Raw genomic sequence first — 16,601 nt, 5'->3', positions numbered from 1 at the left:
TGTATTTATTAAGCGCTTACTATGTGCAGAGCACTGTATCAATCAATAGTATTTAGCACTTACTGTGTGCAGCACACTGTGCTACAAAGCACTTAGGAAATTTCAACCCAACAGAGTTGGTAGATGCGATCCCTGTCCACAAGGAACTTCCAGTCTACAGGGGTAGTAGTAGTAACTTTATTTACTGAAAGCCTTCTTTTTTATGGTATTTGTTAAGGGCTTACTATGTGCCAAGCACTGTACTTAGCGCTGAGGTAGACACAAGACAATCAGGCAATTTAAGTGAATTGCTTGAAGTCACACAGCCGACAAGTGGCGGAGGCGGGATTAGAACCCATGACCTCTGACTCCCAAGCCCGGGCTCTTGGACACGGGTTGGACACAGTCCGTGTCCCACATGGGGCTCAGAGCTTTAATCTCTATTTTGTAGATGAGGTAACTGAGGTTCAGAGAAGTGAAGGGACTTGCCCAAGCTCACCCAACAGACAGGTGGTGGAGCCAGGATTAGAACCTAGGTCCTTAATAATAACAACAACAATAACGTGGCTCAGTGGAAAGAGCCCGGGCTTTGGAGTCAGAAGTCATGAGTTCAAATTCCAGCTCCACCAATTGTCAGCTGGGTGACTTTGGGCAAGTCACTTAACTTCTCTGTGCCTCAGTTCCCTCACCTGTAAAATGGGGATTAAGACTGTGAGCCCCACGTGGGACAACCTGATCACCTTGTATCCCCCCAGCGCTTAGAACAGTGCTTTGCACAAAGTAAGCGCTTAACAAGTACCATCATTATTATTATTATTATAACGGTTTTAAGTGCTTATTATGTGCTAAGCACTGTTCTAAGGGGCTGGGGTAGATACAGGGTAATCAGGTTGGACACAGTCCCTGTCCCACATGGGGCTCACAGTCTCAAACCCCATTTTTACAGATGAGGTCACTGAGGCGCAGAGAAGCGAAGTGTCTTGCCCAAGGTCACACAGCAGACATGTGGCAGAGCGAGGATTAGAACCCAGATCCTCTGATTGCCAGGCCCATGGTACTAGTAGTAGTAGTAGTAGTAGTAGTAGTAGTAATGGCATTTATTAAGCACTTACTATGTGCCAAGCACCGTTCTAAGTGCTGGGGAGGTTACAAGGTGATCAGGTTGTCCCACAGGGGGCTCACAGTCTTAATCCCCATTTTACAGATGAGGTAACTGAGGCCCAGAGAAGTTAAATGACTTGCCCAAAGTCACACAGCGGACAATTGGCGGAGCCGGGGTTTGAACCCATGACCTCTGACTCCAAAGCCCGGACTCTATCCACTAGGCCACGTTGCTTCTCTCGGTTCCCTCACAAATCCAGTGGACGAGAGAACTTGACCGGCGGATAGCCTCAAGAGAGCCATGACCTAGACGGGGCCACGGACTGGGAAGGCTCTTTGTCCCCGTTCCCCTTTCCCCTACTGAATTTCCACCGTCGCGCTCGGAGGGCCGGGCCCGGCGGGATCGGCCGGGGAGCCTCCCGGGACTGATGACGCCGTGGGAGCCCCCTGGGTTCGGCGTGCCAGGATCGCTATCGAACCCCAGAGCCCACGACACCCCCGGGCTCCGCTCCCAGATATTCTGCTGTAAGACCATGGGGAATTTTTGTTTTATCGCCTCCAATACTTGCCATAGTCTCTTGGGGTAAAGAGATGTTATCGCCCAGTTTCTGTGGCTTTTGCCCCCGATCGTTTGGCAAACACTGATTTTGTTTGTTTTTGACCCGTGCGGGGTGCGCTGGGGCTTCCTGGACTGGTGGGAACTGGTCTACTGAAATAGAGCAAGAATCCCTTGGGGGTACGGGGAAACGGTTAATAAGGGGGAGTGGGGGGCCCCTGGAGACAAAATCTTCTTGAACCCTGAACTAGACTTGGTTTCTGGGGAGTCCGAGGTCGCTAGCTCTTTGATCTGGCAAGTAATAATAATAATTGTGGTATTTGTTAAGTGCTTACTACGTGCCAGATACTGCACTAAGCACTGGGATGGATACAAGCAAATCAGCAAATCATGGGGCTCACAGTCTTATAAAGCAAACCAGTGTGGCCTAGTGACAAGAGCCGGGGCCCGGGTCTCAGAGGATCTGGGTTCTAAATCCAGTTCCCCCACACATTTATTCATTCAGTCGTATTTATTAAGCGCTCACTGTGTGCAGCACACTGTACTAAGAGCTTGGGAAAGTACAATACAATAATAAACAGTGACATTCCCTGCCCACAACGAGTTCACAGTCTCGAGGCGGGGGGAGACGGACATCAGTAATAATAATAATGGTATTTGTTAAGCGCTTCCTATGTGCAAAGCACTGGGGAGGTTACAAGGTGATCAAGTTATCATCATCATCAATCGTATTTATTGAGCGCCTACTATGTGCAGAGCACTGTACTAAGCGCTTGGGAAGTACAAATTGGCAATATATAGAGACAGTCCCGGGGGCTCACAGTCTTAATCCCCATTTTACAGATGAGGTAACTGAGGCACAGAGAAGTGAAGTGACTTGCCCAAAGTCACACAGCTGACACTCATTCATTCATTCAATCGTATTTATTGAGCGCTTACTGTGTGCAGAGCATTGTACTAAGCGCTTGGGAAGTACAAGTTGGACAGTTGGCGGAGCCAGGATTTGAACCCATAGCCTCTGACTCCAAAGCCCATGCTCTTTCCACTGAGCCACGCTGCTTCTCGGTACAAATAAATGAAATGACAGATCTGAGTGCTGTGGGGCTGGGAGTGGGGGAAGAGGAAAGAGAGCAAGTCAGAGTGACACAGAAGGGATGGGAGATGAGGAAAAAAGTGGGGCTTAGTCAGGGAAGGCCTCTTGGAGGAGATGTGCCTTCAATAAGGCTTTGAAGGTGGGGGGCCAAGAGTAATTGTCGGATTTCTTCCTCCCTTCAAGGCCCTGCTGAGAGCTCACCTCCTCCAGGAGGCCTTCCCAGACTGAGCCCCTTCCCTCCTCTCCCCCTCGTCCCCCCTCCATCCCCCCATCTTACCTCCTTCCCTTCCCCACAGCACCTGTATATATGTATATATGGTTGTACATATTTATTACCCTATTTATTTATTTATTTATTTTACCTGTACATTTCTATCCTATTTATTTAATTTTGTTGGTATGTTTGGTTCTGTTCTCTGTCTCCCCCTTTTAGACTGTGAGCCCACTGTTGGGTAGGGACTGTCTCTATGTGTTGCCAATTTGTACTTCCCAAGCGCTTAGTACAGTGCTCTGCACATAGTAAGCGCTCAATAAATACGATTGATTGATTGATTGATTGATTTGAGGAGGGAGGACGCTTGGGCAAGTCATTTCACTGCTCTGTGCCTCCTTTTCCTCAACCGCACATTGGGGATTGCATATCTGTTCTCTCTTCCATTCTAAAGATGAGGACGAGGAATTATTTTCTTTCTCTCTCCCTAGGGTGCCCGCATCGCCATCTACAAAGTCCCCCAATTTCCTGCTGCCAACGCTTACAGCCTCCCATCGGGCTTAATTTCCAAGTGTGATTTCAGCAACACCTATTCCAGCATGTTCCAGCTGCCCTTCTGTGCGAAAGTCCCCAAACTTCCCACTCCAGCTCCCAACCAGTACAACGTAAGAGACAAGGGGGTGCGGGAAGGATCGTGAAATTCATTCATTCATTCAGTTGTCCTTATTGAGCGCTTACCGGGTGCCGGGCACTGTACTCAGCGCTTGGGAGAAGACGATACAACAGTAAACAGACACATTCCCTGCCCATACCGAGCTCTCGACAGACACGTCGTGGAGCCAGGATTAGAACCCAGGTCCTCTGACTCTAGGCCACGCTGCTTCTCAGCACTTGGGAGAGGACAACAGAGTTATTAGACCATCCCTGCTCTCAAGTTGCTGACAACCTACTGTGTGTAGAGCACTGTACTAAGCGCTTGGGAGAGAACAACAGAGTTGGTAGATGTAATCCCTACCCTCCAGCAGCTGGCAATCTACCGTGTGCAGAGCACTGTACTGAGGGCTTGGGAGAGAATAACGGCTTTAGTAGACCCGATCCTGCTGTCAATCGAGCAGGGAGCTTGGAGTATTCAAAGTGTTGGCCTTGGGACATTTTTCCCTTTTCCACGGGGAGATTTTCCCAGCCACAGCAAATCTTCCAGCGAGAAGCAGCGTGGCCTTGCGGATCGAGCACGGGCCTGGGAATCAGAAGTTCCTGAGTCCTAATGCTGGCCACTCTGCTGGGTGACCTTGGAAAAGTCACTTCACTTCTCTGGTCCTCAGTGACCTCATCTGTAAAATGGGGATTAAGACTGTGAGCCCCCCATGGGACAACTCTACCTTATATTCAATCGTATTTATTGACGATTTATCGTATTTATCGTAAATTGTATTTATTTTTATATCTACCCCAGCACTTAAAACAGTGCTTGACACTTAACAAAGACCACAATCATTATTATCATCATCGTTATTATTATTATTACAGTGCCTGGCACATAGTAAACAACCAACAAATACCATAAAAAATATTTGCAAAAAGGGATCTGGTCTTGCCAGCGTTTGAAAAATGCTATTTTTTTTTCTCTCCAAGGCCCACCGGCCTGCCGGGAAAAGAAAAGAAAAGAAAAGAAAATGTGTTTAGTCTGCCTACAGCCCTCCTCAGTCTAAGGAAACAATAGCCAGACTGCAGGAGAGGGCGAAAATATGATAATCCTGTTAGTCACACTGTGCATAGGGTTCTTTACCATCTTTCTTTCCATTTGCATACCATGATCGCTCCCGTATTCTAATCCCTCTCTTTGTTACCTTATTATTACCTCCTATTTTGTGCCGGGGGTACCCTCCCCCTCGGTCCAGTAATTAGCCTGGACCATCTGATCTCTTTGTTTAGCCGGCCGGGATGGAGTCGGGCCATCAGGGCTTCGGGGAAGAGAGAATCGCACCCTTGGAGGAAACACAGAAATCAAAATTCCATCAGCATTTCTCGAGAAATATTTCTGAAGCGAGCGACGGGTCGGGAAACAAAAAACCGCCCCAGCGAGTGGTTTCCGCGGGGTGATTAAATCCCCTCGGATGCCATTCTCGGGGGCATTTTTATCGAGTCCTTTATCTTCAGGTGAGGGGCCCGGGGAGGGCTAGCGTGGGAACTATTTATGATTTGGCTATAGCAGAAAGTCCGTCTCGGGGCGGGGTCGTCAATCGATCGATGGATCAGTGGTATTTATTAAAGAATCTTATCATTTTGAAGCGTGCCAAGCATCCTTGGCAATCCAGAACGTCTAGAGGTCGGGCGGAGAATGAGAAGAAGTGAAGCAACGTGGCCCGATGGACAGAGCACGGGCCGGGGAGTAAGAAGGATCTGGGTTCTAATCTTGGCTCCGTCACTTGTCTGCTGTGTGACCTGGGGCAAGTTACTTCTCTGAGCCTCAGTTACCTCGTCTGGAAAATGGGGATTAAAACTGTGAGCCCCATGGGGGACATGGAGTGCATCTAACCTGATTATTGTCTATCTACCCTGGTGCTTAGAACAGTGCCGGGCACATAGAAAGCACTTAACAGGTACCATAAAAAAAGACCTAAAGGAAAGAAGAGGCAATGGAGTGTTTGCCAACGTGAACTGAGTTAATTATAATTATAGTTCTTGTTAAGCCCGTACTCTGTGCCAAGCACTGTAATAAGCACTGGGGTAGGTACAAGATAATCAGGTCGGACATAGTACCTGTCCCTCCTGGGGCTCACGGTCAAACTTGGGGAGAGTGGGATCGAATCTCCATTTTACAGCTGAGAAAGCTGGGGTGCAGAGAAGTGAAGTGACTTGCTCAAGGTCACCCAGCAGACAAGTGATGGAGTTGGGATGAAAACCCAGGTCTCCTGATGCCCAGGCCTCTGCCCTCTTCACTAGACCTTGCTCTTCTGTAGCAATTGGGCAGTGCACGATATGCTTGATGAGTTGTAATAATAATGGTATTTATTACAAGTGATGGAGTCGGGATGAAAACCCAGATCTCCTGATGCCCAGGCCTCTGCCCTCTTCACTAGACCATGCTCTTCTGTAGCAATCGGACAGTGCACGATTTGCTTGATGAGTAGTAATAATAATGGTATTTATTGCAAGTGATGGAGTCGGGATGAAAACCCAGGTCTCCTGATGCCCAGGCCTCTGCCCTCTTCACTAGACCGTGCTCTTCTGTAGCAGTCGGACAGTGCACGATTTGCTTGGTGAGTAGTAATAATAATGGTATTTATTGCAAGTGATGGAGTCGGGATGAAAACCCAGGTCTCCTGATGCCCAGGCCTCTGCCCTCTTCACTAGACCATGCTCTTCTGTAGCAATCGGACAGTGCACGATTTGCTTGATGAGTAGTAATAATAATGGTTTTTATTACAAGTGATGGAGTCGGGATGAAAACCCAGATCTCCTGATGCCCAGACCTCTGCCCTCTTCACTAGACCATGCTCTTCTGTAGCAATCGGACAGTGCACGATTTGCTTGATGAGTAGTAATAATAACGGTACTTATTGAGTGCCTGACGGATGCACTGCACTATACTGAACGCTTAGGAAAGGGCAATATAAGGAGGAGGCAATGCTTCCTGCCCATAAGGAGCTTCCACTCTTATAACAATAATAATAGTGGCATTTATTAAGCGCTTACTATGTGCAAAGCACTGTTCTCTTCTGCAGAATATCCCTCCAGAGACTCCGTCCTTATGGAGGAGAAGCAGCGTGGCCGAGTGGAATGAGCCCGGGCCTGGGGTTGGGTAGGGACTGTCTCTATATGTTGCCAATTTGTACTTCCCAAGCGCTTAGTACAGTGCTCTGCACATAGTAAGCGCTCAATAAATACGATTGATGATGATGATGATGATGACCTGGATTCTAATCTGGGCCGTGCCACTTGCCTGCTGTGGGATATTGGGCGCGTCACCTCACTTCTCTGGGCCTCAGTTCCCTCATCTGTAAATTGGGAATTGAGACAGTGAGCCCCACGTGGGACAGCCTGACTAGCTTTTATCTCCCGCAGCACTTAGTACAGTGCCCGGCACCTAGTAAGCGCTTAATAAATTCCACGGTTATCGTTGTGATGGTGTGGGTGGCCCCCAGGAACTGCCAGGGCTGCACCGGCCTCTTTGGCAGGAAGCGCAGAGAGGATTTCTTTCTCCACAGGCCTCTCTGTCTTACTGCAAGCAACAGAACAACGTCTGTGCCCGGGCCGTGTTTTTGTCCAAGACCCAGAGAGGATTTAAGGCAGGTGCGGATTGCTCTCCTGCCCCAGGTAAGGAAAGGGTTGGGGGGTCTTGGGGTCTGGCAGATGGAGGCTGGGAAGCCCCCCACCTCCTGCTTGGTGGCTTCGGTGGTCCCTCTGGGTGAGCGCAGGAGTGCCGCCTCCGCTCTTAATAGTCATAATGACGATGGTCAAGCGCTTAGTACAGTGCTCTGCACATAGTAAAATGGGGATTAAAACTGTGAGCCCCACGTGGAACAGGGACTGTGTCCAACCCGATTTGCTTGGATCCACCCCAGCACTTAGCACAGTGCCTGGCACGCTGTAAGCGCTTAACAACTACCGCAATTATTGTTATTATTATAATAGGTGCTCAAAAAATACCTTTGGTATTTATCCAGGATTTACTAGATGCCCAACACTGTGCTAAGCATTAAGTTGCTGCCAGATAATCAGATCAGACCCTGTCCCATACAGGGCACACAGTTTAAGAGGAAGAACAGGTATTTTCTCTCCATTTTCTCTTTTTCTCTCTTAGAACAAGCACTCTTCTAAGTGCTGGGGGAGATACAAGGTAATCAGATTGTCTCACACGGGGCTCACTGTCTTAATCCCCATTTTTACAGATGAGGTAACTGAGGCACGGAGAAGTTAGCTGGCTTGCCCAAGGTCACACAGCAGACAAGTGGCGGAGCTGGGATTATCGGCTGTGTAACTTTGGGTAAGTCACTTCACTTCTCTCTGCCTCAGTTACCTCATCCGTAAAATGGGGATGGAGAATGTGAGTCCCACGTGGGACAACCTGATTACCTTGTATCTACCCCGGCGCTTAGAATAGTGCTTGGCACATAGTAAGCGCTTAACAAATACCGTCATCATCATCATCATGATACAGATAAAGTAACTTGGGCTCAGAGAATTGGAGTGACTTTCCCAAGATCACGGAGCAGGCAAGCTTCAGAGCGAGGATTAGAACCTGGGTCCTCTAGCTCCTAGATCCTGACTCTCTCCATTAGGCCACGCTGCTCATGCCTGCATCAAGAAGAACACCTCCATATTATTATATTGTTATACCGTCCTCTCCCAAGCGCTTAATATAGTGCTCTGCACACAGTAAGCGCTCAATAAATACAACTGACTGACTGACTGACCATTTTGATCCTGCCAGATCAGTCGGGATTTTTTCCTTGGGCAGACATGACTTATCCAAGTTCTCCCTGCCCGACAGTTCATTCGTTTATTTGGTTGTATTTATTGAGCACTTAGTGTGTGCAGAGCACTGTACTAAGCACTTGGGAGAGTACAACACAACAATAAACAAGCAATAAATAACAATAACAATAAACAAACAGTAAAATAAATAAACAATAGAAGCAGCATGGCTCAGTGGAAAGAGCCAGGGCTTGGGAGCCAGAGGTCATGGATTCTAATGTCGGCTCCGCCACTTGTCAGCTGTGTGACTTTGGGCAAGTCACTTAACTTCTCTGGGCCTCGGTTACCTCATCTATAATATGGGGATTAAGACTGCGAGCCCCATGTGGGGCAACCTGATCACCTTGTATCCCCCCATGTGCTTAGAACAGTTCTTTGCACATAGTAAGCACTTAACAAATGACATCATTATTAATAAACAGACGCATTCCCTGCCCACAACAAGCTTACAGTCTAGGGGACTTTACGTTCCTTTCGCTTGGAGTAACAACATTTACTGAGCGCCTGCACTGAACGTGGAGCACTGTACTGACCGCTTGGGAAAATACAACAGAAGCATACCCCCCTTTTAGACTGTGAGCCCGCTGTTGGGTAGGGGCCATCTCTATGTGTTGCCAACTTGTACTTCCCAAGCGCTTAGTACAGTGCTCTGCACACAGTAAGCGCTCAATAAATACGATTGATTGATTGATTGATTGATTGATTGATTTAGAAGACACGTTCCCCGCCCTCAAGGAGCTTACCCTCCAATTAAAAGCCGTGTTCACGAATCGGAACCAACCCTTCTGAAAAACCTTCTTCTTCTCGGTATTTCCCTCTTTAGGTTCCTACAAGATCAATGAGTCGTTGGTGACGGAGTCGCCCAAGACCCTGAAATCTATTTTCCAATCCAGAACGAGTCGGGAATTCAAGGTGGCTTCCATCGGCCCGGGGCCAGCGGCCTATTGCCCCAACGGCCCCCTTCAAGCTCCGAGAAAGGCCCCTGGCCTGTGAGTCCCTCTTGAATCACCTGTGGAGGTTGGGAGGGTGGGGGGTTGGCCATTACAGGACCAAACTAAGACCCCTCCTGCCCAGAGGCTTCACCCCTTCCTTTGCGTATCCTCTCTCTGCAGTCACTTCACATATCATCATCATCATCATCATCATCATCATCAATCGTATTTATTGAGCGCTTGCTATGTGCAGAGCACTGTACTAAGCGCTTGGGAAGTACAAATTGGCAACATATAGAGACAGTCCCTACCCAACAGTGGGCTCACAGTCTAAAAGGGGGAGACAGAGAACAAAACCAAACATACTAACAAAATAAAATAGAATAGATATGTACAAATAAATTAAATAAATAAATACATAGGGTAAAAAAATATGTACAAACATATATACATATATACAGGTGCTGTGGGGAAGGGAGGGAGGTGAGATGGGGGGATGGAGAGGGGGACGAGGGGGAGGAGGGGGATATCACCATGATGTTAGTGATGGAGTTTCCTCTCCACCGCAGGCGTAATAGCAGACTCCTGAACAGTTTAGAAAAGAATTATTAATAATAATAATAATACTTGTTAAGTGCTTAAGCACTGTTCTAAGCGCTGAGGTAGCTACAAGGTGATCAGGTTGTCCCACGTGGGGCTCACAGTCTTAACCCCCATTTTACAGATGAGGTTTAACTGAGGCCCGGAGAAGTGAAGTGACTTGCCCAAATTCACGCAGCTGGCAAGTGGCGGAGCTGGGATTAGAACCCACAACCTCTGACTCCCAAGCCTCTCTCCACTAGGCCATGGTGCTTCTCATTATTAATAATTCTCCTATTATTATCATTATTCTTATTAGCGGTATATTTGTTCAGCGCTTGTGAAGCACCGTGCTAAGCCCAAGATACAAGATTTAAGCACTTAGTACAGTGCTCTGCACACATTAAGCACTCAATAAATACGATTGAATGAATAATCAGGTCGGACGTCGTCCCTGCCTCACCAGGGGCTCGCAGTCGAAGGGGAAAGGGAAAACAGGTATTTAACCCCCGTTTTACAGATGAAGAAACCGAGGCCCAGAGAAGTTAAGTGACTTGGTGAGGTCACACAGCAGGAAAGTCCCACTTGAGTAGGGTTTTTCTTCTGCCACTGACTCTCCGTGGCTAATGAGGTCTGTGTATTTATTTATTTTACTTGTACATATCTATTCTATTTATTTTATTTTGTTAGTATAGTTAGTTGGTTTTGTTCTCTGTCTCCCCCTTTTAGACTGTGAGCCCACTGTTGGGTAGGGACTGTCTCTAGATGTTGCCAACTTGTACTTCCCAAGCGCTTAGCACAGTGCTCTGCACACAGTAAGCGCTCAATAAATACGATTGATTGATTGATTGATTGTATCCTACCAGGAGAACTTGCCAGGTAAATTCCAGGGTTGCCCAGAATGTCAACTCTGACATCTTTATAGCCCCGTGGCTGGGCAGCTTTGGACCAAGCCCTGGGAATCCTGTTTGACTTTCATAGTTCGTTTTATTTAAATGGGAATCGGGAAGCCCTTATTATTCATTCATTCATTCAATTGTATTTATTTAGCGCTTACTGTGTGCAGAGCACTGTACTAAGCACTTGGAAAGTACAGTGCAGCAATAAAGGGAGACAATCCCTCCCTACAATGGGTTTACAGTCTATTAGATGTCAAACACTTTTCTAAGCCATTCAGGTTAGTCACAGTTCCTGTCCCACCACATGGGGCTCATAGTCAAGTAGGAAGTAGAAGGACCTGGGTTCTAATCCTGCCTCTGCCTTATAATAATAATAATAATGGCATTTATTAAGTGCTTACTATGTGCAAAGCACTATTCTAAGCGCTGGGGGTTACAAGGTGATCAGGTTGTCCCACGGGGGGCTCACAGTCAACCCCCATTTTACAGATGAGGGAACTGAGGCCCAGAGAAGTTAAGTAACTTGCCCGAGGTCACACAGCTGACAATTGGCAGGGATTTGAACCCACGACCACTGACTCCAAAGCCCGTGTTCTTTCCACTGAGCCACACTGCTTCTCTTGCAGCGTGTCTTATGTCTGCACTGCGACCTTGGGTAAGTCACTTTGCTTCTCCGGGCCTCGGTTCCCTCATCTGTAAAATGGGGATTAGGAGTGTGAGCCCCATGTGGAACGGGGACTGTGTCCAACCTGATTAACTTGGTATCTACCCCAGTGCTTAGAACAGTGCTTGGCACATAGCAAGTACTGTAATTTTAATTGGCAGAGCAGTTGGCAGAGTTAGGGTCAGAACCCGGGTCCTCCGTGATTCCCAAGCCCGTGCTCTTTCCACGGGAAAACTTTGGCGGAGACGTCCACCCCGCCGGCAGGGCCGGGGCCGGGCGGGACTCCCGCGTGGTCGGCCGTGCTGCTGGATCATGTGGACGCCTGAGTCCTCTGGCTCCCGGAAAGGTAGCACGTGGGGTTTCTGGGGCAGGCAGTATCGCCCTCTTCTCATGAGTCACCGTCTCCGAGAGCATTTACTAGCTTCCAAGAGGTCTTAAGAGGAGGGCTGGACCGGCCTCTTGGGTTTCCTCCCCTCGAAGACTTCACCCTCCGTCACACCGGTGACTCAGTGATTCAGACGGGCCGGGCGGAGGGCTTGGGGAGCTCCAAATAGGCTCCTGCAGCCTTCCACTCACGCTCTCTGGCGAGGACACCGAACCCTGCCTTCCTAGGCCACCCACCCCACCGTGCTACTTCTTGGAGTTTCGTCAGCCACCAGCCCGCTCGGACCCATCTTCCTGAAATCCCAGGCCGGACAATCAATCAATCAATCAATCAATCACATTTATTGAGCACTTACTGTGTGCAGAGCACTGTACTAAGCACTTGGGAAGTCCAAGACTAACCACACCTCCAGCTGACCCCCCTCACGTCCCCTCCGGAGTTCTTGGCTCGATACGGATTACAGCTTTCTGACCCATTCCTATTTTCAGCCATTCATTCAGTCGTAGTTATTGAGCACTGATGGTGGGCAGAGCACTGTACTAAACACTCGGGAGAGTATGATAGGACAATAAACAGACGCATCCCCTGCCCATGACCAGCTTACTGTCTAGAGTGGAGCACCGCAGGCTGGTCCGGCTGAGAGGAACCGCAGAGTCATGAAGTTGCCGGGGTCCCCGGGAAGGCCGGGTGGGGCCAATGAAAAATCAAATCAAATCAAATTAGTCACACTTACTGAGCGCTAACTGTGTACAAAGCACTGAAATCCTGCCGGGCCTTTGGATCTCAAGGTGACTCGGTCTTCTCTCCGTCCCACATTCCTCCCTTGGGGCCTATGGACAGGGTTTGTGGTTGGTGCTAGAAACTGGGGGGGAAAAAGCATCCCAATGTGAGGAAAGACTGGCATGTACTAAGTGCTTGGGAGAGTACAATATAACACCAAACATTTCCTGCCCAGAACGAGCTTACAGCCTAAAGAATAATAATAATGGTATTTATTAAGCGCTTACTATGTGCCAGGGACTGTTCTAAGCACTGGGGTAGATACGAGATAATCGGGTTGGGCACACGTGCGGTTCACAGTCAATCCCCATTTTACAGATGAGGTAACTGAGGCCCGGAGAAGCGACGTGACTTGCCCAAAGTCACACAGCAGACAAGCGGCAGAGCTAGAATTAGAACCCATGACCTTCTGACCCCCCAGCCTGGGCTTTAGCCACCAATCAATCAATCAATCATATTTATTGAGCGCTTACTATGGGCAGAGCACTGTACTAAGCGCTTGGAAAGTACAAATTGGCATCACATAGAGACAGTCCCTACCCAACAGTGGGCTCACAGTCTAAAAGGGGGAGACAGAGAACAGAACCAAACATACCAACAAAATAAAATAAGTAGGATAGAAATGTACAAGTAAAATAAATAAATAAATAAATAAATAGAGTAATAAATATGTACAACCGTATATACATATATACAGGTGCTGTGGGGAAGGGAAGGAGGTAAGACGGGGGAATGGAGAGGGGCCATGCTGCTTCTCTGGGCTGAGCCCCACAGCCTCGGGGGTGTGACCGTCAGAGGAGGGGACCCCCCAAAACTTGTCACTGGTTGCTGACTCGGAGCCGGCTTCTCATTCCCTGTCCAGGAGGAAGCACAGGCTGAATTTCTCCGCTCCGGCCCTGGCTCTGCCACCCCAGCCCCCTCCGCCCGGGCCTGGCCAGTACGAGATCGTGGACTTCTCCGGGCCCCCGAAGCAGGACATCTCCAGCGCCGTTTTCGTCTCTGGCACCAGCCGCTGGGCAGGGCCTCCGGGCCAGGGCTCCGTCACCGGACCAGGTGAGAGGACGGTCAAAGGCCGCCGGACACACGCTCAGCGGGGAAACCGAGTCCAGAGGGAAAGCGTATCCAACCCCATTTATTTGTAATAATGATAATAATAATAATGATGGCATTTATTAAGCGCTTACTATGTGCAAAGCACTGTTCTAAGCGCTGGGGAGGTTTCAAGGTGATGAGGCTGTCCCACAGGGGGCTCACAGCCTTAATCCCCATTTTTCAGATGAGGTCACTGAGGCACAGAGAAGTTAAGTGACTTGTCCAAAGTCACACAGCTGTGTGTAGGAGGCCTTCCCAGACTGAGCCCCTTCCTTCCTCTCCCCCTCGTCCCCCTCTCCATCCCCCCCATCTTAACTCCTTCCCTTCCCCACAGCACCTGTATATATGTATATATGGTTGTACATATTTATTACTCTATCTATTTATTTATTTATTTATTTATTTTACTTGTACATATCTATCCTATTTATTTTATTTTGTTAGTATGTTTGGTTTTGTTCTCTGTCTCCCCCTTTTAGACTGTGAGCCCACTGTTGGGTAGGGACTGTCTCTATATGTTGCCAATTTGTACTTCCCAAGCACTTAGTACAGTGCTCTGCACATAGTAAGCGCTCAATAAATACGATTGATGATGATGATGATGACAATTGGCAGAGCTGGGATTTGAACCCATGACCTCTGACTCCAAAGCCCGGGCTCTTTCCAGTGAGCCACACTGCTTCTCTATTCACCCCAGCGCTTAGTACAGTGCCTGGAACACAGTAAGCCCTTAACAAATACCATTACTATTGTTATTATTATTATTGCTATTAAAACAGCCTGTGTGGCCCAAAACCGGGAGTTGAGAACCCTGGGTTTCATTCCCTGCTCGGCCACAGCCCTGCCGAGTGACCTTGGGCAAGTCACTCGATCATGGTGACACGTTTGTTGAGTGCCCCCTGGGTACAAGGTGCCATGCTAAGTGTTTGGGAAAGTACAACACAGAGAAGTGATGGGTTTCCTGTCCGCAAGGCGCTTATACTCTACCTCGCTGTCCTCGTGTAAAATGAGGATACGGTGTACTGACTCTCCCTACCTCACAGCGTGGAACAGGGCCTGAGTCTGGTGATCTCATAGCTAGTCCAGTGCTCGGCGTAGAGCGAGCGCTTAATAAGTACCAGAATTATTATTTTGTGCTCCAGCCAAGAGCACGATTGCCCAAATTGATCGTGGGAGTGAACTGACGACTTAGAGTCAGGGCCTGGGCCGGGAAGAAAGCGTCAATGTCCGGCTGGAGAACAAGTTATCCATCATTGGGTCAGACATGTTTTATAGAGGATTTACTAGGAGAAGAACATGGACTGAGCCCTTGGGAGAGGGCTAAAGGGAGTTTGTAGATGCAAACCATGGGTTTTGGGTTGTGGGATTTCCCCATAGCCGATTACGTGTTTGTACGTGTGCTTGTGTGCGTGCTGGCAAGTAACGAGTGCACTAGCACATAAAAGCTTTTACACACCATGGGCATGAAATCAAAGCATCCTTCTGTTCCCCCACCAGCCTGCTCAAACCACAAGTTGGCATGGCAGTTAGCCGAAAGGGTGGAAAAAGGGCGAGAGCAGGACGCCGGATCCTTTCCTCTCCTCCCAAGCACACATAATCACACCCCCAAACCCCCGCCACCCGCGCTCACGGAAGAGGCTCTGGACACGCTCCGGCCCAGGTGTCGAGGGAGAACCGGGGGTGGATCCGAAACTCAGTCAGTCCCACGACGGGCCCATTGCCGGGAGAACGGAGCCGGTGTTCCAAGCTCATTCCCACCCAGAAATGTGGGCGTCAGAGTTTGGGATCCCCTGATGCCGTACTCTGGGCAGGGGCCTCCGACCCCCGGTTCGGTCAGTCAGTCGGATTTAATGAGCGCTTACTGTGTGCAGAGCACTGTACTTAGCACTGGGGAGAGTATGGCAGAACAATATAACAGATACACTCCCTGCCCACAGTGAGCTTAAAGTCTAGAGGAGGAGGTTACAGTTTAGAGTCCTAAATCTAGTCCTGGCCTTCAGACAGGCATATCCTGGGAAGTAGGGTCAGTGAGGGGGCGAGGTGGGACGGGTGTCCTCACCCTACCAACAGACTCCCGTGTGGCCCCAGAAGAAGAGGGAACCCCAATGCTGGGATGACTAACATGAGAAGCAGCGTGGCTCGGGGGAAAGAGCCCGGGCTTTGGAGCCAGAGGTCACGGGTTCAAATCCCGGCTCCGCCAATTGTCATCTGGGTGACTTTGGGCAAGTCACTTAACTTCTCCGTGCCTCAGTTCCCTCATCTGGAAAATGGGGATGAAGACTGTGAGCCCCCCGTGGGACAACCTGATCACCTTGTAACCTGCCCAGCGCTTAGAACAGTGCTTTGCACATAGTAAGCACTTAATAAATGCCATTGTTATTATTATTATTATTGTTATTGTTATTAATCCTCACAAGCCAGTCAGGGGGCCACAGGGACCATGCGGGCAGGAGAGAGGGTCTAGGGGGACTCAGACCAGGCCAGGACTGGCTGTGGAGACTCTATGAGACTCTCCAACTTGTACTCCCCCAACTTGTACTTCCCAAGTGCTTAGTACAGTGCTCTGCACACAGTAAGTGCTCAATAAATATGATTGATTGATTGATTGATTAATATGATGGCACTGCGTGCCGGGGAGATGAATACTGCGCTCTCGCCAGCCAACGTCAGGAAGGCCGGAGGCTTTCAGCTCGAGCCTAGGCCCCACGGGGAGGCCAGAGGAGGCAGGAACAGGCCTCGGAAGCTCCCAGAGGGCAGGGAGTGCCAGCCGGGGAAAGCTCAGACTCCAGCTACAGAGAAACTAACGTCCGCTTTTCTGTTCTGAATCCGACAGACAGATGAGTGCTCTCATC

At 49.1% G+C, this 16,601-nt stretch overlaps 1 protein-coding gene across 3 annotated transcripts in view; it reads left to right on the top strand.

The window, feature by feature from the left end:
• STPG1 (sperm tail PG-rich repeat containing 1) overlaps positions 1-16,601 on the top strand; it is a 39,054-nt gene that overhangs the window by 19,140 nt on the left and 3,313 nt on the right. For all 3 annotated transcript variants that reach the window (XM_038758203.1, XM_038758202.1, XM_038758204.1), the window contains 4 exons: positions 3,432-3,605; positions 7,149-7,257; positions 9,242-9,407; positions 13,520-13,710. In XM_038758203.1, the coding sequence (XP_038614131.1) occupies positions 3,432-3,605; positions 7,149-7,257; positions 9,242-9,407; positions 13,520-13,710 (640 nt within the window). The remainder of the gene's footprint in view (positions 1-3,431; positions 3,606-7,148; positions 7,258-9,241; positions 9,408-13,519; positions 13,711-16,601) is intronic.

The sequence above is a fragment of the Tachyglossus aculeatus genome, chromosome 16 (assembly GCF_015852505.1).
Source record: "Tachyglossus aculeatus isolate mTacAcu1 chromosome 16, mTacAcu1.pri, whole genome shotgun sequence".
Classification (NCBI taxonomy): Eukaryota; Metazoa; Chordata; class Mammalia; order Monotremata; family Tachyglossidae; genus Tachyglossus; species Tachyglossus aculeatus.
This window is presented reverse-complemented; position numbering and strand designations above follow the sequence as displayed.